This window comes from Bufo gargarizans, chromosome 1 (genome assembly GCF_014858855.1).
Source record: "Bufo gargarizans isolate SCDJY-AF-19 chromosome 1, ASM1485885v1, whole genome shotgun sequence".
Taxonomy (NCBI): domain Eukaryota; kingdom Metazoa; phylum Chordata; class Amphibia; order Anura; family Bufonidae; genus Bufo; species Bufo gargarizans.
The window spans coordinates 61,089,032-61,115,299 of NC_058080.1; the positions used below are offsets into that span (position 1 = coordinate 61,089,032).

The 26,268-nt window shown below is 44.5% G+C and overlaps 1 protein-coding gene across 1 annotated transcript in view; it reads right to left on the reverse strand.

Moving 5' to 3' along the window:
* Nucleotides 1–25,251, reverse strand: part of LRPAP1 (LDL receptor related protein associated protein 1) — a 33,945-nt gene extending 8,694 nt beyond the window's left edge. The window contains exons 1-5 of the mRNA XM_044295773.1: nucleotides 25,001–25,251; nucleotides 10,237–10,381; nucleotides 7,216–7,340; nucleotides 6,933–7,053; nucleotides 537–692 (exon numbers count right to left, since the gene is read on the reverse strand). Of these exons, the coding sequence (XP_044151708.1) occupies nucleotides 537–692; nucleotides 6,933–7,053; nucleotides 7,216–7,340; nucleotides 10,237–10,381; nucleotides 25,001–25,177 (724 nt within the window). The 5' untranslated portion in view covers nucleotides 25,178–25,251. The remainder of the gene's footprint in view (nucleotides 1–536; nucleotides 693–6,932; nucleotides 7,054–7,215; nucleotides 7,341–10,236; nucleotides 10,382–25,000) is intronic.
* Between the last annotated feature and the right edge of the window lie 1,017 nt (nucleotides 25,252–26,268).

Below are 26,268 nucleotides of genomic sequence, written 5' to 3' on the forward strand. Positions count from 1 at the left end.
GGCTGACATTGGGGGGCTTATGGCTGACATTGGGGGGGTTTATGGCTGACATTGGGGGGGTTTATGGCTGACATTGGGGGCTGATAGATAGCTAAAGGTTTAGGGGTTGATCTGAGCCATTGGGGGTCTGATCTGAGGTGTAATTAATTTTTTTTTCCTTATTGTTCTCCTCTAAAACTAGGTGCATCTTATAGGGCGAAAAATATGGTACAGTGCAGCAGAGACCAGTGCAGCAGAGACCAGTGCAGCAGAGACCATAGTCAGTTTATATAGTCATTATATAGTGTTATATATTTTAATATGCACCTTGTGTTTTGTTATGTGCGTGAATCAGTCAGCCCCGCCCACCCCCTAAGCCCCACCCCCTTTCTCCCCCCACCCGGTCCCTGGGAAAATTGTCTCGCATGAAACCGGTCCTTGGTGCAAAAAAGGTTGGGGACCACTGGCCTAGAGGCTCCAAACCAGGTGACGGGTTCCCTTTAAAAAGGCCAAAGATCTAAAACTGAATTTCATCATGAAGTACAGATCAGTCTCACCTCTTTCACCGCTGTAACCCTCATGACTTATTTTACGAAGACGTTCAAATCCATGGTTTATGCTTCGGAGTTTGTCCTTCAGATCGGCATGTTTGCTGTGCAGGTCTTCTGTCTTAATCTCATGTTCATCTGGATTGATAACATTTTTGTGGCTTTCTGTTACCAAGAAAAAAATAAAAATAAAATTTTTTACGAAAATGTGAACCTTGTGTACATTTCACCGTGTCCCACTGTCCTAAAAAGTACTTTTGTGTTCCGCTGGACACCTTTGCAAAAAAGCAAACTACACCATTATTGTCCAATTTGGGTTCCCCCTTATTTTATTCACCTCAAAACTATGGGCTGACCAAATGGACGCGCCATCTTTCTAAACGACCAACTGGCTCTTGGTGCAACCTGTCTACCAGACAAGGGTTACAATACAGAATCCATTCAAGTTCTTATGTGTCTGTTGTGACTTTCCTACTGATACAAGCAGAAGACCAAAGCCCATGTACATGGATTGGCAGTAAGCAGTCAGAGAATGGGGAAATGCAGCTTGTAAGAACTCACGCCATGGCATTCTTGTCTCAGGATACAATATTTAAAGATTTTTATGAAAAAATAAATAAAATGGCCTCTCCTTTATTCACATTTCCAGTGACAAGTGTTCAGTTCCACCACCTTGTTTGTGGAGTTAGCCCCACCACACCATACTTTTTCAGTGCAACTTCATTGTAATCATGTGGAAATCACCAAATACGGCTCACTAAAAACAGTTGACTTGGGACATGTGTGCTAGTCAGCTACATCTAATGCTGTTGCTCCCATGTGAAAACGTGCCAGCAATCTGTAGTAATTAGCCTTTTATTCACCCTTTAAGCCCCAGAGGTGTTTTTTTTTTTTTTTTTTTGTGCGTGGCTGCTCTATTTATTTCTATGGGAGTTCCGGAGATAGTCGAGCGTTCACCCATCTCCGGAACTCCTATAGAAATGAATGAAGTGGCCGTGCACATGTGCAACCAGACGCACCGGTCATTTTAGGGGAGCAGCAAGAGGCCTACAGGGAGTACAGGGCCCCCGTTCTCATGATCGGTGGGGGTGGATCCTGTAGATAGGGGATAACTTGTACCTACCGTATTACCCCCTTTAAGTCTGTACCCCTTCGGGAGTACCTGGAAGAGTCCATTGTTGCTTCAAAAATCTTGGGGCTAAAGAAAAAAACAAAAAAGGTTCTTCTTGCTAAAATATTATACTGCCTGTACGCAAGAGAACTTACAAAGTGTGGACCCATTTATGGGGATCAGAAGAGTCTGACCTTGCTCTTGAAGGGTGAAAAGAATACTAGGGTTATCTAAGTGTTAAAAAAAATAAAAAAAAATGATACCAAATCTGCATCCTTTCGAAAGCACTGGAAGATTCTGTTCTTGCTACTGGAAGAGGTAAAAAAAAAACAAAAAAAAAAAAACACACACCTCAATGTTTTATTGAAAGGTTTGACCCATGTAAAAGTGCTGCTGACTACCCGACAAACGATCAAATGCTTGTTTGTTAGGTGATCATATTTTTCACATGGCACCTAAAATCATTGTTTGTCGGCTGCACATTGTTCTGTGTAAAAGGAGATGCTGTCAAGAATATGCAAAATAAATGATCGCAATAGCGATTGTTTGTCCCCTTTTACTCTGCATTGGGCCATATGAAAGACAATTTAAGAGAGCACTGATTGAATTGTCGATAGATAGTCGTTCCTGGCCTGGCATCGTCACATGTATTAGGACCCCTACCAAAAGGAGATACTGTCTATATCCAAGATAGAAGAAGCCTGTTTTCTCTTAGGAGTACCGGAAGAGTCCACTTTTGCTTGAGGGTGTCAGAAGAGATGGAAGGAAGAGTTTCAAAAGGGATATGCTACCTACAGACCACCAAAAATAAAAGAATACACTGTCTACATACAAGAGAGTTTATACTGAGTCTGCACCTTTCTAGGAATATGTCTAGTGCTACAGGAGAACATGGTCATGCTATACTTCCATATACTGTCCCTTAAAATTTTTCCTCCATGGGAAAATAATAAGGTTGCTGTATCCCACAAAATTACCAAAACCAAAAATCTAAACCAATTTCACGCAAGTGATAACATGATTAAAATATGTAAATAAATTTAAAAAATGTATATATAGTATAAATATAAAAAGGGGCTTTCCAGGATTACTAAAGGTTTTAACAGATACGTTCATGAAGATGCTTACCTCATGTACAGTTGTGGCCAAAAGTTTTGAGAACTACATAAATATTGGAAATTGGAAAAGTTACTGCTTAAGTTTTTATAATAGCAATTTGCATGTACTCCAGAATGTTATGAAGAGTGATCAGATGAATTGCATAGTCCTTCTTTGCCATGAAAATTAACTTAATCCCAAAAAAAACTTTCCACTGCATTTCATTGCTGTCATTAAAGGACCTGTTGAGATCATTTCAGTAATCGTCTTGTTAACTCAGGTGAGAATGTTGACGAGCACAAGGCTGGAGATCATTATGTCAGGCTGATTGGGTTAAAATGGCAGACTTGACCTGTTAAAAAGGAGGGTGATGCTTGAAATCATTGTTTACCATGGTGACCTGCAAAGAAACGCGTGCAGCCATCATTGCGTTGCATAAAAATGGCTTCACAGGCAAGGATATTGTGGCTACTAAGATTGCACCTCAATCAACAATTTATAGGATCATCAAGAACTTCAAGGAAAGAGGTTCAATTCTTGTTAAGAAGGCTTCAGGGCGTCCAAGAAAGTCCAGCAAGCGCCAGGATAGTCTCCTAAAGAGGATTCAGCTGCGGGATCGGAGTGCCACCAGTGCAGAGCTTGCTCAGGAATGGCAGCAGGCAGGTGTGAGCGCATCTGCACGCACAGTGACGCGAAGACTTTTTGAAGATGGCCTGGTGTCAAGAAGGGCAGCAAAGAAGCTACTTCTCTCCAAAAAAAAACATCAGGGACAGATTGATCTTCTGCAGAAAATATGGTGAATGGACTGCTGAGGACTGGGGCAAAGTCATATTCTCTGATGAAGCCTCTTTCCAATTGTTTGGGGCATCAGGAAAAAGGCTTGTCCGGAGAAGAAAAGGTGAGCGCTACCATCAGTCCTGTGTCATGCCAACAATAAAGCATCCTGAGACCATTCATGTGTGGGGTTGCTTCTCATCCAAGGGAGTGGGCTCACCTCACAATTTTGCCCAAAAACACAGCCATGAATAAAGAATGGTACCAAAACACCCTCCAACAGCAACTTCTTCCAACAATCCAACAAAAGTTTGGTGAAGAACAATGCATTTTCCAGCACGATGGAGCACCGTGCCATAAGGCAAAAGTGATAACTAAGTGGCTCGGGGACCAAAACGTTGACATTTTGGGTCCATGGCCTGGAAACTCCCCAGATCTTAATCCCATTGAGAACTTGTGGTCAATCCTCAAGAGGCGGGTGGACAAACAAAAACCCACTAATTCTGACAAACTCCAAGAAGTGATTATGAAAGAATGGGTTGCTATCAGTCAGGAATTGGCCCAGAAGTTGATTGAGAGCATGCCCAGTCGAATTGCAGAAGTCCTGAAAAAGAAGGGCCAACACTGCAAATACTGACTCTTTGCATAAATGTCATGTAATTGTCGATAAAAGCCTTTGAAACGTATAAAGTGCGTGTAATTATATTTCACTACATCACAGAAACAACGGAAACAAAGATCTAAAAGCAGTTTAGCACCAAACTTTGTGAAAACTAATATTTGTGTCATTCCCAAAACTTTTGGCCACGACTGTACATCTTCTCCATCCTTATTTTTCAGTTTGAACTCTCTTGACCTGTTTTCACCATATGAACTAATACCACTGGTTTGCTCCCATCCTTTATGTAGCACTTCCTGTTCCTGTATCCAACCAAACCCATGATGCACTTCTCCTTCCTCTGCCACAGATCTGGCACTGCCCCTAACACCGCACAGCTAGTTTATAGCTCCTCCCACCCAGATAGTTACATAGACACTCCCCTATCACTGCAGCGCCCATGGACATAACATCACAGGAAATAAAAAGGAGCTGCATGGACATGGTCATGTGACCACAGCCCCGGAACAGAAGACAGGAGTCATAAAAAGGTAAAAGAAATACATTACAGAATTACAGCTTCCTTTGTAAAGGATTATTTTATAGGATGTTGATGCAAATAGGAATACCCCTTTAAGACAAGGTTGGGCGCCAAAGTTTATCTTGACCTCGTGTTGTTACTAAATATCCATTTGGCAATAAAACAAATGTCACATAAGGTTGTGGATTAGATTCCAAAGAGTGATTTTCCAGCGGCTTGTACAAAAACCCGTTAAGACCTTTACTTTGTCATCGTCACCTGCACCTCACCAGAAAAAGAGCAAGAATGATTTACCGAAATCCTCCTGCAAACATCAAGGAAAACACTGAGATGATTGTGAAGTCTTTAACGGCCGCCTCAGGCGCAATATTTCTGATCTTTCCATGAAAGCTTTAGATCCGGTCTTTAAGGGTTTCTGTGCTGACAAATCTCCACAAATCTGTCCAAGGTTTTACCTTAACAAACAGAAGCCACTCTGACACGTACGCGCTCAATCTGACTGTAATTGTGTCTTAATGCAAACTTTCAATGTAAGAACATGGACCGAGCAAGAAGATTAATTAAACAGTATAGTCTGCAAGAATCACAAGGGTGCCTGCATCAATAGAGCTTACGGAGGAAGCTGCAAGGAGATTAAAACGTGCTCAAGGGGCCGTGAAGTTCGCAGCTCACAACTTTTCTTTCTTTGGACTGTGTGAGCTCAGGAGGAGAAGTGAATCTGCCACAGGCTGCAAATATACCAAGGGCCATTTACATTGATGGCATCTTCTAACGTGGTTGAGGAGCCTTTGGCCCCATTAGGGTACCCTCTAAAACTACAGCCACGTCTGACAAGCAAGACCTCCACCAATTACTAGAAAAAGGGAACCCGGTCTGAAACCCTCTCAACACCAACATGACTGTAGTTCCCCAGCAACACTGCCACAGACGTGCGGCCACAACATCCACCATAGTGAAGATCCACGACACAAACATCAACCATAGTGAAGATCCACGACACAAACATCAACCATAGTGAAGATCCACGACACAAACATCAACCATAGTGAAGATCCACGACACAAACATCAACCATAATGAAGATCCGCACAGCCACCATAGTGAAGACCAATGGCATGCACACCCACCATACTGAAGATCCATGACACGCACACCCACGGTAGTGAAGATCCATGATACACACACCCACCATAGTGAAGACCAATGACACGCACACCCACCATAGTGAAGACCAATGACACGCACACCCACCATAGTGAAGACCAATGACACGCACACCCACCATAGTGAAGATCCACGACACACACATCAACCATAATGAAGATCCGCACAGCCACCATAGTAGAAGACCAATGGCATGCACACCCACCATACTGAAGATCCATGACACGCACACCAATGGTAGTGAAGATCCATGACACGCACACACACCATAGTACAGATCCATGACTAGAACACCCACAATGGTGAAGATCCATGACACGTACACAGCAGAGCTTACAGATGACAGCAGCCCACACTTGTCAGTGATCTCTGTACATAGGCTGTAGACGCACATCCCACATAGTCCTACACAAGAATGTGGTATCCCCGGCAGGACTCACCTAGCACTGGTCACCAGCCTCCAGATCCTGCAGGTCAGAGACACACTCATATGCTGAAAGAAGGCTCCTTTGTCCCTGGGCCTCAGCCCCCTGAGAACATCCCTGTTCCTAACTCAGAGCGTAGCTAGCAAGAGAAAGGAGGCAGCACAGACACAGGACATATCCATGTTCCCCTGCTCTCACCCCCAAAGCTTTCTCAGCTGCTGCGCTTTCCCCTGGCTCCACTGCCACAGCGGTGTGGTCGCTAAGAACGAGGCGTGTGCTGCGTTGTGGGCATGCTACGTTCTGTAATTGGCACTCTTACTAAGCTGCGTCACCATCAAAGGACCCAAGTCAAGTCACCCCATTCCATACTTTTTGCAGATATTCTCACTTCTGATTCTGGCACTATTATAGTCCAAGTTTACAAACCCATACACATACTTACCAACAGTGTATCTGATAAATTCAAGGTTTGTAAGCCTCGTTTAGGGAACACCCACATCCAACTGGGGCCACCCACTCTTGGGGGTTGCTTACACAAGCCACACCAATTTTTTGGAGTCCAAATTTGCCAGGATTGTCTCTGAAAATTGGACAGTCCCCGCACTGGAAACTATGACTATATAATAATATTATTGTACGGGGTGACTAGTGTGAGGGAAGACATATGGCAGCATACTTTCTGCCTGGTTCCTACCTTCAGTCCTGCTCACAGTGTCAAGCAATATATTGTACTCATTAATCTTCTCCTTATGATGGAGGAACTCCCGCCACAAGTTGTCCTGCTCCTCTTCTGAAAATTTCCCAGATGTCTTTGCCTAGGAAAGAAAATGAGGAGCTGATCAGATTGATATATAGTTCTAGAACTTTATTTATGGATTGCGATCCCTGATCTTTCTGGGTTAAGTAGTCCAGTGGGTGGGGGGATTCCAAAGATTGGACTCCATGGTCAATAATTTGGGTGGAGCTTCAGACCTCACCTTGTTCCACAGCTTCTCCAAACGTGGATCATTTAACACATCGTTCTCTGTGCCGTCTTTAATATAATTATTGTCTTCAGTCTGTGTTTTCTTTTTGCCGTCCAATCCATACTTGGCCAATATTACTAAAAACACAAAAATATACACGTGATACAATATTAGGAACGTGGACTCAACCCTCGTTCTTCAGGATCCTACATCAAGGTAACGCAAAAAATGAACCAAAAAAAAAAAACCCAAAAAACTGTGGCATATTGCCCTTTAAATGGGTCTATAATCTCCTCCCCTTGGGCCTTACTATTATTACTTTAGAGCTGCAGTGTAAAGCATGGGAGAGGAACCGAGCATTAGATTCTGTCTCTACTAAGACAGGAGATGGATTTTAGGATACAACCTCATTCACATCTGCATCAGAGGATCTGCTGGGGGCCTACATCGGACATTCTGTCAAAAACGTGGGCCAAAAAGACACTCTGACCCCCTTTTTTCAGTTTCTTTCTTTCTTTTTATTCTGGACTTCTGAATTTGCGGTCTGCTCATCCACTTGTTGAGTTAGGTGTGTGTTTTTTATGACTGGATTTGTTCACGTTGGATTTTGGATACCCTACTCCCATGTCTGGGAATTTAGATGTGGGCCTCTGGAATTGCATTATATTTCCTTAATTTCTGACTGTATGTGTACTATCAGTTTTAAATTATTTTTAAGTTGTTATTGCTCTGTTGTACATGACTTTCAATAAAAATTGATTATACAAAAAATAAAAATAAATATGTGGGCCAACATTGTAGTTTCCCTCCAGCGTGTTACAGAAACTGGTGTCAGAAGGAAATCTTACATATGGTGCGTCAGTATTAAAAGGGCATCTGCCAGCAGTTTTGTACCTATGACACTGGCTGACCTGTTACATGTGCACTTGGCAGCTGGAGACATCTGTGTTGGTCCCATGTTCATATGTGTCTGCCTTGCTGAGAAAAATGATGTTTTACTATATGCAAATAAGCCTCTAGGAGCAACGGGGGCGTTACCATTACACCTAGAGGCTCTGCTCTCTGTATGTTGATTGACAGGGCCAGGCATGTACACAGCATCACACCTGGCCCTGCAGAGGGCGCGGCAGTTGCAGAGAGAGCAGAGCCTCTAGGTGTAATGGTAACGCCCCCGTTGCTCCTAGAGGCTCATTTGCATATAATAAAACACAATTTTTCTCAGCAATGCGGACACACATGAACATGGGACCAACACAGATGTCTTCAGCTGCCAAGAGCACATGTAACAGGTCAGCCAGTGTCATAGGTGCAAAACTGCTGACAGATGCCCTTTAATGCTGGATGTCTTGCAGGGCTGGACAGAAAGATAAAGCAGCGTCAGACACTTTCAGTCTATGGACAGCGCACAAAGTGCACACAAATCTCATTGCTGTGTCCAGCTGGCCGGGCACGACGGATAAATGTTAACTCAGCCTGAGACATACAATGCAGAGTTTAGGCATTCTACAGCAATCATTGACTGCTCTTCAGCCCGTTCCACTAGTTCCGCTCTACAGCCCCGTGTACTACACATTAACCCTCCGCAATAAGTGACCGACTTGCTTCCCCTAACATAAAGAAAGGAGTCCATGATTACTCATTAATACTATATACTCTGGGAACACTGGACCGACCAAGAGGCAGGAAATGACCAGCACCATTTAACCCCTTCAGAACCAAGCAAAAAAAAAAAGTTTCAATTTTTCATCACGGCATATCTTTTTTTCAGCAACACGGCAATATGAAGGGGGGACAAATCAAGCAAAGAAAGAAAAAAAAAAAAAAAAAAAAAAAAAAAGAAAAACTAAAAACAAACAAATTTCCTATTCAAGGTTATTACATCACGACTATTCATGTCCCATTTATCAGGTGTATAAAGTTATTTTAAGTCACTTTCCACGCTTTTATACACTGTTCGTTTCTAGGGGTTACGGCCACCTCTGCAATGCAGCAGCAGTGGCCGTGCTTGCGTACTACAAGTAAAACGGCCGGCCTTTCTGGTGGGCGGTAAAAACGGGAGCGAGCGCGCATATGGGTCCTGTCCTGTCCCCGGCCACCTCGTATTTCTTCTTGCACCTGACTGCGTTTTCCTACAGAACAGCTCCAGCGCATGCGCTACAGCCTTGGAGCTGTTCTGTACAGCTATGCCACTGGAGAATAAAGTATTACAGGTTCGGGGCTTGCATAAATAGCCTCGGACCTGTAATACAGATGCCTGCTGTCATCTTGTGAAAGCTTCTGCTGTGCGGAGGCTGGCACAGTAATGAACTTGGAGCTTTGGGACCACAGGAACGTGCACGTCTTTGCAATCAGTCAACGGAAGAGGCCCCCTCCAGCTCTGAAACAGCGCCCAGGAACCAGCAGAGAACGAACAATGGGGGGTGGGGGGGGGGGGGGGTGGGGGTGACAACCCCTTTAATGTACACAATCTGACGTTTATGAGGATAGCAACTATATATGGGGGTTATATCACTGTACAAGTGCTGTATTAACTAGAACATATTTGTCATACGTGTAGTATGTGTGCTTGTCCAAAGACAAACACACAAGCACCACCGATTTTCTCAAACAGTTTTTACATCAGATCTGCTGGGTAACGTGGTCCTGTCCTATGCGGTCTCCAGAGTGACTCCATCATGGGTACTGTGGAGGTGTCCCATTGAACAGTGCGGCCACGGTTCCTAACCTCTATTCCCTTTTTTTTCCCCCTGCTCAGGGACAGGAGGGGAGGAGGGAGATGCAGCCGCAGGTTCTCCAAATCTATTATGTGTTTCTGTCAAACTCTGTGCTTTATGAGGGACTTTTGAGCGGCTTAGATTTCTGTGCACAACATTCTGAGATGTAACGTAAGGGTGAAATATTGTGCCAGGAACAGACGGCCTCCCCGAAAGGAAAGCAATGCATTTACAGGAGCCGTGAAAAAGAAAGACGGAAAAAAAAGCCCCAAATACAAAGGTTAGAAGGACTTTAAGATTAGGAGAAAAAACCAAGTACCATTTAGAGAGCGTCGGAGCTTGGCCTCTTTTTCGCCATCGTCGTCTAATCCTTCTGCCTTCAGCTTTTTCCAGTTCAGCTCATCCTTCTCCTGTATCTTCAGATCACTGTGAAGTTCAGCTACTTTTACAGCAGAAAACTGGAGCTAAAGAAGAAACAAAGCACAAAAGGGAGGTCAGAGTTACAAGGTACCCGGAAAAATCTGTTCACGAGTCTGGACCTGAAGACCCATGTAGGGGGGACCTGTCACCTGCTGGACACATGGTGATCACAGCCAGGCCTCATACACATAGACTTCTATTAGGCCGACCTGTGCACATTTGGTATGACACACAATTGGACGCTGTATTACAGAGCTAAGACTTTGGAATCCATCGCCCATTGACTGTAGTACAAACAGCGCATTAGCCAAAAGGAGACATGTCTGTTAAATGCAAACAGTCTGTGTGCACTGGTCCGTATACTTAAAGGGGTTATCCCGTGATTAATGTACATGACAATAGCTTTCTAACAAAGCTAGAACCAGCCGTGTACCTCACATGGATCCAGAGATCTCCACATTCATTGCTCCAATTGCTCTGCTAGAATGATTTAAGGCTGGTAGTGCAGGAGGGGCGTCCTGTCTGTTACAGCTCTCTCTCGGTAACTGCCACAGCCTCTAACAGAAGAAGTGGCTGGTGGCAGTTGAACTGAGCATGTGCGACCACCTCAAAAGATGTCACCGAAGGTAGACAGCAAATTTGGAAAAGAACAAACAGCAGGTGGCGCTATACAGATAAATTTATTGAATAACTCACTGGCTATACTACATTTTTAATTATATGCAATTACAAAAGTATTCAGATCCAGATGAGGGTTCGAAAAATGTAGACTGTTTTTGTTGGACAACCCCTTTAATGTTGCCTTTTTACATCTGCCATGCCGCCCTTCACCCTCCATCCAGTGTGGTAATATCTAGCTACCACAGCACGTACAACATATAACCTGGATCCTGTCTAGATATTTACTAATTTATTAAACCCATTTGGGGTTATGTTCTAGGTCTTAATACTGATGTCCTGGACTCTTTAGCCCAGTTTTGGAGCTAAGGGCACTGACAATTTTTCCATTTCCGCCAGGATGCAGTCAGAGCCATAACTGTTTAATTTTCTTTTTTGCACACTCTTTTGGGTCCATTCACACGTCCGCAATTTCGTTCCGCATTTTGCTGAACGGAATTGCAGACCCATTCATTTCTATGGGGCAGCACGATGTGCTGCCCGGATCCGCACTTCCGGGTCCGCAATTCCGATCCCGAAAAAAATAGAACATGTCCTATTCTCGTCCGCAATTGCGGACAAGAAAAGGCATTTTCTATGAGAATGCCGGCGATGTGCGGTCCGCAAAATGCGGAAACGCACATCGCCGATGTCCGTGTTTTGCGGATCCGCAAAACACACACAGACGTGTGAATGGACCCTTATACAAATAGTATTATTTTTTTTTATGTTTTATATGGGTTGTGACAATTTTACACTTGGATAGTAAATATCACTTTTATGCAATAAAGAGATGTATTTGTTTTCAACATTTTATTGAACTTTTATGAATGTTTTTGCCCAGGGAGAGCACCTTCCCTGCTTACTTTATGCCTCTGTATTCCAATATATTATTATCAGTGAATGTAAAACAGACAGGTAGTTCTGGTCAGTCCTGCTGGGCACCAGGTGTATCAAAAGGGGTGGCGATGGGCATACAAACTGAGCCCCTTACATTTATTACACCATTAGGTGACGCTGTTGGCACTGACCATAGCATGTGATCTCCAATCTCAGCCTTTAACGTGATGCTGGCTGTCATTTACAGCAGACTCCTGAGGGTGATGCCACGAGCACAGAAGCAGGTACAGCACCAACATTGTACTGTGAAGCCCCTGCCAGGGCTAAACATATATGGCATGGAAAAGGTTAAAAAGCACAGGTGCCTCTTTGTCGCCAAGATTTGATGACTTCAATGCATCAAACATTAAAACAGAAATTAAATTTTCACATATTCTTGGCCTAAAAGTCTACCGTTTTCTGTCTACAGCTCCTAAGTGGACCTACGTGTCTACTACATCAGGGGGCACCAACCTTCGGCACTCCAGTTGTTGAGAAACTACAATTCCCAGCATGCTCTATTCATTTCTATGGGAGTTCTGTAGCAAATTGCATGCTTGGGGTTGTAGTTTCACAACAGCTGGAGTGCCGGAGGTTGCTTACCCCTGGTCTACATGCTTTAAGACAAAAATAAAATATAATCACCTCGCGTGTAACATGACCCTACAGTCAAGTGTTCTGGTCCCCATTCTAGATCCCAAGAGGAGGTGGTAGATGAAAAAAATAAAAATAAAAATAAAGTTACGCATGACTGCAGAGTGTGACTACAAAAGCGTTGTGTGTAGTCTGTAACCATGGAAACCTATAGATCTCCATGGAAACTGTACGCACACGTAGAGATGTTACATCTAGCACTGGATCTTCGTGATCACATATGAAGCTCGTTGTTTCACAAGCCCCCAAAAAAAAAAGAGACACAGAGCGCCATTTTAACCCTTTTATGCCAAGAAAGGGAGCACGCAGCCTCTGGGTTATTTTTGTGCTTGTCGCTTTATTTTCCTCAAGACGACATGAGCCTTCAAGAACAGAAAAGCAAGAAAAATCGCTTTGGTTTAAGAAAGTCACTTCTGTCCGCGTGTGAAATATCCGATGACATTTTAAACAAACAAAAGATTTATTTCAATCAAATCTTTACACCAAGCCCGCGCTGGTATTACCAAGAAGAACAGAGTGACATTTTCGGGGGAGGTGAAGGTCCTCGGCTTAAATCAGCGTCTGGGCACCATCAGAATAATAGAAGACACCTTACGTAGTATATTGCTTTACACTGGCCCCATCATGAAGACGTGCATGGCCTGTGTGACCTGGAGGAAACGTACACCAATATGGCCCGTCACCTCTCCTGACATGTCCGTTTTAGCAGATATTGACCTTCCCCCACAAAATAACCATTTGTGAGCATCTTTTCTTAGTGCCCTGTATTGTGTAATTCATCTATTATTCCTCCAAGAAACGCAGACTATAATGACGTTACACAGTCACACGGATGCCGTCAGGCTTTGTAGGGGTAAGGCCCACTGACAACTGGAGTGGCAACACCTAGTTTTAAGTTATCCATTCATTTCCAGGAGGAATAACAGAGGAATCACACATTACTAAAGGGAAGAAAACAGATATGGCAGAACCTGGGAAGCTCCTTTAAAAGGATAGTGTGCAGGAGAGCATCCATTGTACAGCAAGACCCGACGTCTCGTTGCTTTAGAGCAGCAGTGTGCAACCTGCGGCCCGCAGAGGCCCCTTTCACACGAAGGATCCGGATTAGGTTCGGATGCGTTCAGGAAAACTCGCACCATTTCGCAAGCAATTGCAGTCAGTTTTGTCTGAGATTGCGTTCAGTGGTTCAGTTTTTTTCGTGCGGGTGACATACGCAATGATGCGCTTTTTTCACGCGCGTGATAAAATAAAAACTGATTGGTTACAAACAGCATCTCTTAGCAAACATCAGTGAAAAACGCATTGCATCCGCACTTGCTTGCGGATGCTTGTGTTTTTCACGCAGCCTCATTCAATTCTATGGGGCCAGCGTTGCTTGAAAAAGGCAGAATATAGAACATTCTGCGATTTTCACGCAACGCACAAGTTATGCGTGAAGAACATCGCTCATGTACACAGACCCATAGAAATAAATGGGTCCGGATTCAGTGCCGACGCACTAACTAAAGTTAGGCTACTTTCACACCAGCGTTTTTGCTGGATCCTTCAGCAAAAACAGTTCCGTTACTGATAATACAACCGTCTGCATCCGTTATGAACGGATCCGGTTGTATTATCTGTAACATAGCCAAGACAGATCCGTCATGAACTCCACTGAAAGTCAATGGGGGACGGATCAGTTTTCTATTGTGTCAGAGAAAACTGATCCGCTCCCATTGACTTGCATTGTGGGTCATGACAGATCCGTCTTGCTCCGCATCCCAGGACGGAAAGAAAACCGCAGCATGCTGCTCTCCGGTATGAGAACGGAACGGAATGCATTTTGGAGCGCTCCGTTCTGTTCAGTTACGTTTTGTCCCCACTTACAATGAATGGGGACAAAACAGGAACGGATCTCAATACCGGAAAATACTGTATTAACACTAGTGTGAAAGTAGCCTTATCACCCCCTCCCCAAACAATCAAAGGATATTTGCTCCACACACACCAATAACGCTTTTACATTGTCCCTATCCAGCCAGTGCCTGATTTTTTGCATAAATTCCACTGATAGCGATACCGGTTATATACTACAGGCACAAAGTTGGATTTTTGTGCAATTTTTGCTTATAATCAATTTTTGAAGCATGAAGGTGGATTTGTTGCATGAAGGTGGATTTGTATGCCAATTTTTTGTGTATTTCTGTAGCAGAATTGGTCACAAAAGGGGATTAGAAGTGAATAGGCCTGAGCTGTGATACCAAGCATGGCCACTATACAATGTACGGCGCTGTGCAGGGAGAAGGCCGCAGCGCTCACCGGAGCACCAGTGCCTTCTCAAACAGGTGATTGGCGGGGGTCTGATACCCTGATCAGATACATACTTTTTGGAGGACAGGTCATCAGTATAAAAGTCTGAAAAAGAAAACCTCTTTAAAGCAAGGTTACATCACGACTGCGATCATCGGGTTATCAGGAAATATAAAGAATTTGGAGGCACCCGGACTCAATAGCAAATGATTATATCCTCTGGATTGTCACTTACCTGTCTGTATGACATCATTATCAGGAAATATAGCTATAGCGCTCAACTGTTTTTAGTTTCTCCAACCAGCAGGAATACTAACATTTCCAGTATTCCTAGTGTATATCTGCTGCAGGTTGTGGCGCTAAGAATGCTCACACCAGGTCTAAAAAAGGGTCCCGTCTCATTAATCATTTTCTACTCCTGTTTTAGGCCTCATGCACACGACCGTATGTATTTTGCGGTTCGCAAAAATGGATCAGCAAAAAATACGGATGACGTCTGTGGGTATCCCGTATTTTGCGAAGGTGTCTTCCAGAAACTGGCAGTAGGACTGGGAGTTGAGCTTGACTCCATCCTCAACCCAAAAAGGCCCCACAAGCTCATCTTTGATGATACCAGCCCAAACCAGTACTCCACCTCCACCTTGCTGGCATCTGAGTCGGACTGGAGCTCTCTGCCCTTTACCAATCCAGCCACGGGCCCATCCATCTGGCCCATCAAGACTCTCTCATTTCATCAGTCCATAAAACCTTAGAAAAATCAGTCTTGAGATATTTCTTGGCCCAGTCTTGACGTTTCAGCTTGTGTGTCTTGTTCAGTGGTGGTCGTCTTTCAGCCTTTCTTACCTTGGCCATGTCTCTGAGTATTGCACACCTTGTGCTTTTGGGCACTCCAGTGATGTTGCAGCTCTGAAATATGGCCAAACTGGTGGCAAGTGGCATCTTGGCAGCTGCACGCTTGACTTTTCTCAGTTCATGGGCAGTTATTTTGCGCCTTGGTTTTTCCACACGCTTCTTGCGACCCTGTTGACTATTTTGAATGAAACGCTTGATTGTTCGATGATCACGCTTCAGAAGCTTTGCAATTTTAAGAGTGCTGCATCCCTCTGCAAGATATCTCACTATTTTTTACTTTTCTGAGCCTTTCAAGTCCTTCTTTTGACCCATTTTGCCAAAGGAAAGGAAGTTGCCTAATAATTATGCACACCTGATATAGGGTGTTGATGTCATTAGACCACACCCCTTCTCATTACAGAGATGCACATCACCTAATATGCTTAATTGGTAGTAGGCTTTCGAGCCTATACAGCTTGGAGTAAGACAACATGCATAAAGAGGATGATGTGGTCAAAATACTCATTTGCCTAATAATTCTGCACTCCCTGTATATGACACATGCCTGCCTAGTATAGGCATGGATCTGTCTGTTCAAAAAAAATTGCTAGGATTGCTAGAAAGGCAAATCAGAATCCCTGCTTGACTACAAAAGACCTTCAGGAAGATTCAGCAGACTCTGGAGTTGTGGTACATTGTTCTACTGTTCAGTGATGCCTGCACAAATAAAGCCTTCATGGAAAAGTCATCAGAAGAAAAATTGTGTTCCTAGTGTCAGAAGTTTGCCAAAGAACATCTAAACAAGCCTGATGCAGTTTGGAAACAAGTCCTGTGGACCGATGAGGTTAAGATACAACTCTTTGGCCACAATAAGCAAAGGTATGTTTGGAGGAAAAAGGGGCACAACATTTCATGAAAAGTACACCTTTCCAACCATTAAGCATTGGTGTGGATCAATCATGCTTTGAGGTTGTGTTGCAGCCAATGGCATGGGGAACATTTCATGGGTAGAGGGAAGAATGGATTCAATGAAATTCCAGCAAATTCTGGAAGCAAACATAACACCAACTGTGAAAAAAGCTGCAGTTGAAAAGAGGATGACGTCTACAAATGGATAATGAACCTAAACACACCTTAAAATCCATGATAGACTAATAATAATCTTTATTTTGTGCTTTACATTCAGGGGGTTCAAGTACAGAGTCTTTAATAACATAGCAGCAAACAGACTATCTCAAAAGGTGCAACTTGAAGGTTTCACAGTGTCCCTCACCACAGTCCCCTGATCTGAACATCATTGAAAATCCATGGATAAATCTCAGAAGAGCAATGCACGCAAGACGGCCCAGGAATCTCACAGAACTGGAAGACTTTTGCAAGGAAGAATAGATGAAAATTGATCAAAGAAGAATTGAAAGACTCTTGGCCGGCTAGAAAGCTACAGCTACAAGCTGTGATACTTGCCAAGGGGGATGCTACTAGGTACAAACCATGCAGGGTGCCCAAAATTTTGCTTCGGGCCCTTTTCCTTTCATTTTGAAAATGTAAAATAAAAATGTGTTTTTGCTTAAAATACAAAGGGAATGTATTATCTTTAACTTTATGCCTTTTGGAGATCATTTCATCTTCAACTTACTTAAAGGGAACCTGTCACCGGGATTTTGTGTATAGCGCTGAGGACATGGGTTGCTAGATGGCAGCTAGCACATCTGCAATATCCAGTCCCCATAGCTCTGTGTGCTTTTATTGTGTATAAAAACCGATTTGATACATATGCAAATTAACCTGAGAGGAGTCAGACCTTGAAAATATGACTCTTCTCTGGTCACACAAGTAAGATATGACTTTTATGTCAATTTGCATATGTATCAAATCGTTTTTTTATACACAATAAAAGCACACAGAGCTTTGGGGACTGGGTATTGCGGATGTGCTAGCGGCCATCTAGCAGCCCATGTCCTAAGCTCTATACCCCAAATCCAGGTTCCCTTTAACTGTTCATAGTAACAGGAATTGTGACCAGGGGTGCCCAAACTTTGGCATGCCACTGTATTTTTCTGACAGCTTCACGGTCTTTTTATAGTATCGTGGCCTACAACCTGTAAGATGGGTTCAGTGGAATAAAGGATTGTTAGCAAGTTTGTGGTATACCTACCATTCCGAAGTTGGAAGTCTAGTCACGTGATCTTCCTCCTCTGAAAATCCTGCCTCTGCCGACATGGTGTCCTTTACCAGGTGTCCGGTCAGAGCTATGGAGAGGACATCACTTCTGCTGTGGATGGGGGTAGAACTATTCATCTCCCTGGTGCATGTGCTCCTGAATCCATCTTATCTGCACATACACCAGGGAGAGGGATTTTCAGAAGAGGAGCTTTACATGACTGGGTTCCTGAGCAGCCGAGCCATGCAACTTCTAAATGGTAAATATATTACAAGGTCTGTTATGTGCGATTATGGGAGCAGAGCGGGACTCACTGGGAAGTATGGGAGTACTGTGGCCGTCTGGCTGGGCCTCATAGTGTACATCCATACACACGTACCAGAAATGCAGCAGATGTTATGGCTAGAAATGCATGCTTCTGATGTTTTTCCATTTGGAAATTAACCTGCAGTGCATGCCAATTATTGGTGAGGAAAGAGCAAGGATTTCATTATGGGTTTTTCCCCATTGAATTCAATAGGAACGAAGAAATCCACAATCAGATGCTAGTATAGGGGATTTTACAGTGGATTAGCTGCGGACAATTAGATAAAGTAAAAAAATAGTCTACTCTCCGATCAATCCACTGGTGCTCCCCGAGTCTCCATATACCCCTGCCAGTTATCGACCCCTGACTCCAGCGCTGAAAGTGCCATACTGGTAAGTGACTGCTGCATCCCATCACAAGCTGCTACTGTCACACGAGTCAGCATGTTTTCAATGGAGGACAGGAACCAAATTGGAAGAGGAGTATAATGCTTTTTTCTGCAAATCTGAATGATTTTTGTGCGGATTTTCCTACTTAAAGGGAGTCTGTCACCTCCATATGGCCATATACAGCGCTTACATGGCTCTGTAGCACACCTATACAGGATTGTAACAGTACCTTTGTTCTTTTCTTTAGACTTGCACCAGCAGGAAAAACGTAGTTGAATTCATATGCAAATGAGCACTCGCAAGTGCCCAGGGGCGGCGTTCAGTGTGTAGGTGCCCAGGCTGCTCTGCCTTCTTCTCACTTTACTCCTCCCCAGCCTCTTCCTTTGCCCGCCCTCCAAGTCTCTTGCCTCATCGATAAGGCAAAGGCAGAGACTGGGGAGGAGTAAAGTGAGAAGAAGGCAGAGCAGCCTGGGCACCTACACACTGAACGCCGCCCTGGGCACCTACACACTGAACGCCGCCCTGGGCACCTAGCACCTACACACTGAACGCCGCCCCTGGGCACCTACACACTGAACGCCGCCCCTGGGCACCTACACACTGAACGCCGCCCCTGGGCACCTACACACTGAACGCCGCCCCTGGGCACTTGTGAGTGCTCATTTGCATATGAATTAAACTTCGTTTTTCCTGCTGGTAAAAGTCTAAAGAAAAGAACAAAGGTACCGTTACAATCCTGTATAGGTGTGCTACAGAGCCATGTAAGCGCTGTATATGGCCATATGGAGGTGACAGACTCCCTTTAATGTCACTGCAAATATAACCCTCTGGATGCATCCATACTGTAAGGAACTATGCCTGTACAGGGCACACAGAGTCCCTACGTGTCGCCATATGGTACCAATGCTTGTACCAGTGCATGAGATGGAGCATGTATTATGTAGAGGAAGTTTATACAAGCCACTTACTAATGTATTGTAATTGTCCATATTGCTTCCTTTGCTGGCTGGATTCATTTTACATCACATTATACACTGCTCGTATCCAGGGGTTATGACCACTCTGCAATCCAGCAGCGGTGGTCATGCATACACACTATAGGAAAAAGTGCCGACCTATACGCACTCACACGGTCCCGGCCACCTGAGAGGCTGATGACTTTTCCTATAGTGTACAAGCACGACCACCACTGCTGGATTGCAGGGTGGTCATAATCATGGAAATGAATAATTGTGTATAATTTGATGAAAAAATGAATCCAGCCAGCAAAGGAAGCAATATGGACAATCACAATACATTAGTAAGTGCCTTGTATTAAAGGAGTTATCAAATACTATAAAATGCTCCCCCATATGCCGGGCCCCTCACAGGGAATATACTTAGCCCGCTCCACCGCTTCTCCCCATGCACTAATGGCAGGCAGAGACGAGTCTCCGTAGCATTGCGGGTGACGCTAGGGAGGCTCATCCCCGTCCGCCATCGGCTGATCCTCCTGACACTGGATGTTTTCATCAGCGCACGGAGAGGAACAGAAGCAGCGGTGCGGGGACCAGGAGCGGTGCAAGCATATTCCCTGTGAGGGGCCAGTTTATAATATTGAATGACCCCTTTAACTTTCCCTACGTGATAAATGCCATTTGCTGAAGTGACACAACCCCTTTAATGCAGACGTGATGTACATCAATATTAATATTTTTCTTGAGGATCTGTAAGGGGAAAACCTCCGTTGTGCACAACAGCTGGAGGCAAAGAAGTTCTGGCCCCGAGTAGTCTATGGCTGGTTTCACACGAGCGTGACGGATTGGCTCCGGATGCGTTCAGTGAAACTCGCACTATTTTGCAAGCAAGTTCAGTCAGTTTTGTCTGCGATTGCGTTCACTTGTTCAGTTTTTTCCCCGCGGGTGCAATGCGTCTTGATGCGTGCTAAAAAACTGAAGATTTACAAACAACGTCTCTTAGCAACCATCAGTGAAAAACGCATCGCACCCGCACTTGCTTGCGGATGCGATGCGTTTTTCACTGAAGCCCCATTCACTTCTATGGGGCCAGGGCTGCGAGAAAAACGCAGAATATAGAACATGCTGCGCTTTTCACACAACGCAGAACTGATGCAGTGAAAAACAACGTTCGTGTACACAGACCCATTGGAATGAATAGGTCAGGATTCAGTGCGGGTGCAATGCGTTCATGTCACGCATTGTACCTGTGCGGAAAACTCGCTTGCGTGAAAGGGGCCTATAGGTGTGTGTTTCAGATCCATGGAACACTGATCCAGAATCCAGCTGTGTGGAGGAGGCCGAAAGCTTCTCCCTGAACACTTCAAAAGTACAAAAAAAATAAATATAAAAATAAAAATGAATCTAATCCTATAACCTCCTCCTTCCAGACGGCACTTTTCACCAGAACTCACGTTCGGCTGCAGTTGCACAACGTGTTGCTCAATAGTCAGAGAAGGAAAACGTCACCGTTCCTTAGAAAACGCAATTTATACAAAAGGCCATTTCTGGGCAGAGCACAAAGTGCCGTTTTGTTACATAGCTTTTCTTGTTGTAGGTAACATTTTCAAGATATCTGCTTGCTGTTAGTGAACAGAAAGATACTGGTTTATATCCCGATGCTGAAAACCTGCAAAGTCCTAAAGTTGGATTCACAGTTTCTGCGACAAATCCTCCCCGTGGGAGTTCATCCTAAGGGCTCATGAACCCAAATCTATTTTTTGTCTGCGCCGGATCCGTATTTTTGGAAGGGCGGATGCGGACCCATTTACTTCAATGGGCCGCAAAAGATGTGGACAGCACTCCGTGTACTGTCCGCATCCATTTGTCCGTTCCGTGGTCCCGCAAAAATATAGAACATGTCCTGTTGGTGTCCGCATTATGGAGAAGGATAGGACTGTTCTGTTAGGGGCCCGACGTTCCGTTCCACAAAATGCAGAAGTGCATGAGCCCTAAGGGTACGGCCGCACAGTCAGTTTTTGAAGCCAACACCAGGAGTGGATTAAAAAAAGAGGAGCAGTGTTATCTGTCCTTTATACTTCCTCTACTTTTATGATCCATTCCTGATTTTATCCCTCAAAAACTGCATAAAAATACCTGAAGGTGGCAGCACCCTGAGGCTACGTCCACATCTGCGTTACGGTATTTTGGTGGTCTTTTCTGGCAGAGGAGCAGACTATTGGAATTACGGGATCTGGCAGAGCTGGACACTGACGGCTTCTGGTTGAATACCGCCATTCTGCCAGAAAAATACCACTGCAGGATATTTCCGCCAGAAAAGGCAACATACTGGAAATCTAACCGATCCCATTATAGTGAAGGAGGATTTGTCAAGCTCTGGTGGGGTCCGGCTATGCCACATACGGTAATTCCAGTAATCTGCTCCTCTGCGGAACAGAGTACCGAAATACCGTAACGCAGACGTGAACCCAGCCTAATACTTCCCGACGGTGAATGTCTGCTACAATTGTATCCGGTCTAGACAACCTGCACTTCAGACTGATACAGGTCTCCTGCCCTGAAACACAGTAACGAATTATCTCAACGAGGACGAGCTGGACTGGAGGCAACTGCAGCAGAACGCCAGCTGTAAGAACAGAACGCAATACTGAAATAATTTGCATCCGTGGATTCACACATAGGTTTTAGTACTTTTTGTACCTGAGATTTTAGGTGTGTTTTTTTTTTTTTTTACACACCGGCTCCAGAGTTAGCTGAAGGTCTAACATCCGTTACTGGGTTTTTGTTAAATGGGCGGCTTTTTTTTTTTTTTTTAATAAACAAAACTTTAGGCGTTTTTTTTTTTTTCCAGGCTTGCTTTAGGGGCCATGCAAACGACTGTATTTTTGTTTCACATCCGATATGCTTTTTTTTTTTAGGTTTGGATCCAGACCCATTCATTTTAATGGGGCTTCAAAAGATATCACACCGTGTGCTGTCCGCGTCCGTTTCGCGGCCCCCGCAAAAAAGAAGGAATGTGCCCTATTCCTATCCGTTTTACAGACAATACCAGGGCTTTGTAACACAGTGAGGGACTTGCGGAAAAAGAAAATATGGTATCCATGTTTTGTGGATATGATCGTGTGAATGGACCCTTATAGCGGGGAAAAAATAAAAAAATGCAATTCACACAGTTGTTTCGAAAAAAAAAAAAAAAAAAAAAAAACACACCATAAAAAGCAAGAGAATTCTATGGGTTTTTGGAGTGAACAAAAAACGTCAGTGCAAATACGTGTGTGTATACGTGTGGGGGGCCAAATGGCCTGATTGCAGGTTTTAGGCCCCTTTCACACGAGCGAGTTTTCCGCGCGGGTGCAATGCGTGACGTGAACACATTGCACCCGCACTGAATCCTGACCCATTCATTTCAATGGGTCTGTGCACATGAGTGTTGTTTTTCACGCATCACTTATGCGTTGCGTGAAAATCGCAGCATGTTCTATATTCTGCGTTTTTCACGCAGCCCTGGCCCCATAGAAGTGAATGGGGCTGCGTGAAAAACATATTGCATCCGCAAGCAAGTGCGGGTGCGATGCGTTTTTCACTGATGGTTGCTAAGAGATGTTGTTTGTAAACATTCCGTTTTTTACCAGGTGCGTGAAAAACGAATCAAAACGCATTGCACCCGCGCGGAAAAAACTGAACAACTAAACGCAATCGCAGACAAAACTGACTGAACTTGCTTGCAAAATAGTGCGAGTTTCACTGAACGCACTCTGAACGCATCCAGCCCCAATCCGCAACGCCCGTGTGAAACCAGCCTTACTCTCTCAAGGGCTTGCTCACACAACCGTGGTTTTGTTCCGCATCAGAGCTGCATTTTTTCAGCTCGGATGCGGACCCATTCACTTCAATGGGGCCGCAAAAGATGCGGACAGCACTCCGTGTGCTGTCCGCATCCGTTGCCCTGCAAAAATGATGAGTCATGTCCTATTCTTGTCCGTTTTGCGGACAAGAATAGGCATTTCTATAATGGGCAAATTGCAGAAGGCACACAGGCGGCTTCCATATTTTGCGGATCCGAAATTTGATGACCGCAAAACACGGCACAGGTCGTGTGAACAAGCCCAAACTCTCAGTATCCTAGATCTCGGTCTGGGCCAGTTAAACCCACGTAATACATCCCTATCATGCTTGTGTGAATCCAGCCATAGGGCTCCTGCACACGGCCGTTGCCCGGCTGTGCCCATATTGCGGCACACGGATGGAGACCGATTCACTTGAATGGGACCGCTGGGAATGGACGAGCATTGAGCCCTTTTTGACGCTGTGACACCACCTTATAAGACAACGGGATCCGTCAGGAATCGCTGCCATCTGTTTGAAGCTGAATCTATCTTTGCTGAAAAACCAGGAGACTAGTGCGAACAATGTTTCCATTCAACAAAAGCAAGCAGGAATCTTTTCAGTGTTGAGGAATTGAAATACAAAGTACATGATAAAGTTCCTAAACTTTTCATCATAAACTTCCCTTTTCACCAGATGACAAAACGGACACAAAGCGACTCCAGGGAGGAGGAAAAAAAAAAAAAAAAGGACTCGTCTCGACTAATCAACCGTTAGGCTAAACGCGCACGATCAGGATTGCGTGCGGAAAATCCGCACCGTAGGTCGTGTACATTGTATTCTGTGAGAATGTTCTCATGTACGCGATGATATTATTCCTGACCGAATATCATGCGGATTGAGAGTAAACGTACACAATGCGGATTTCAATGCAGATCTGCACCAAAATACACATGTAAACCCGCACCAATGGATGAGGATTTCCCTGCGAACACCTGCGGATTTCAGTGCGCACGTAAATCCTGATCGTGTGCATTTACCCTAAGAAAGGAAACTAATAGTAATTGGGGTGTAATCATAATGTACGTGAAGACGGGGCAGCCATGAAGGACGTGGGACTACTGGGAATGGATGAATCCTTACACACGTACCTTATATACATGTACACATACAGATATGCATTATACAATATATACAGCGCACACATATACACATTATATACAGTGTACACAAACATATATACAGACACACACACACAATATACAATGTACATATATAAACATACACACATTATATACAGTGTACACACACTATTATATATACACACACATTATACAGTATATACAATGTACATATATAGACAATTATATACAGTGTACACAAACATTATATATACACACACACACACACACACACAAAATATACAGTGTATGCAATGGATATATATATACACACACACACACACATAAACATTGTACACATAGACATACATATACCCATATAGACATACATTATACACAGACACTATACAGTCTATATACTGTACACACATACATATATATATACCCAGACATACATTATATATATACAGTCTATACTGTACACACATAGACAAGGTATACATTATCTATACATTGCAACCCCCCCCCCCATACACTCAGTACACTGCAGACATTTGTATACACGGGTCACGTGACCCCGTCCCCTGCACTCACTCTCTGCGCCTTCTCCCACACTTGATTCAGCCTCTGTATCCGGAACTCCACCGCCACCTCCTCGTCGTCGGCCCGGTTCTCATTCACGTCCCGGGAATACTTCCCTCCCCCGGCCCGGGCACCGAGCGGCTGCAGGGAGCAGAGCAGCAGCAACACACCGCACAGAGGTGCAAACATGTCTACGAGAGAGATCGGGAGGGCACAGGGACACCGCGGCCGCCGCAGCGCACTGTTAGGCCCCAGAACCGAGCTGCCGATTGGTCAACTCCTGACACCGAACACGAACTCGCTGCTTATTGGCCGCTCACAAGCACGTGGGCCCGCCCACTCTGAGATGTTAACTCCATCAGTGCTGTATAGCGGGGCTGCATTCTTTAGCATCATTATTATGTGAGGGAGGTGCACAGAGACAGACAGGGGCTTGCAAATCTGCAGGTGATGTACCCACAGGGGAAGGCGCGCTGACAGGAGGGTGCTGCAGTTTCCCTAGCAACCAGTTAAATGGCGCCCTTCATTTTTGCACCCTACTTTAGAAAAATTGGAGCTGTTATCAGATTGGTTGCTATGGACAGCTAGTACAGCCTTGCAAACCAATCAAATTGGCCAGTTTTTTGGGATATTCCCTCTGTATACCTGTGTATGGAAAACCGCACACATCCCAACTTTAGAAAATTGTAAGGAAGGACATGTGCGCTGCGGCAATTTTTTTTCATACTAAGCCGCACCTCTAAGGCTACTTTCACACTAGCTTTAATGTTTTCCGGTATTGAGTTTAGTCATAGGGGCTCAATACCGGAAAAAAAACGCTTCGATTTAGTCCCTATTCATCGTCAATGGGGACAAAACTGAACGGAACGCTCCAAAATGCACTTCGTTCCATTTAGTTGTGGAAGCATTTTTGCTGAACCCTGCCGGATCCAGCAAAACGCTGGTGTGAAAGTAGCCTAAGGGCTCTTTCACATCTGCGTTATTAGTCTTCCCGCATAGAGTTCCGTCGTCGGGGCTCTATGCCGGAAGAATCCTGATCAGGATTATCCTAATGCATTCTGAATGGACAGTCCGTCCTTCAGGATGCATCAGGATGTCTTCAGTTCCGGAACGGAAAGTTTTTTGGCCGCAGCAAATAGCGCAGCATGCTGCGCTTTTTGCTCCGGCCAAAAATCCGGAACACTAGCCGCAAGGCCGGATCCGGAATGAATGCCTTTTGAAAGGCATTGATCCGGATCCGGCCTTAACTAAACGTCGTTTCGGCGCATTGCCGGATGCGA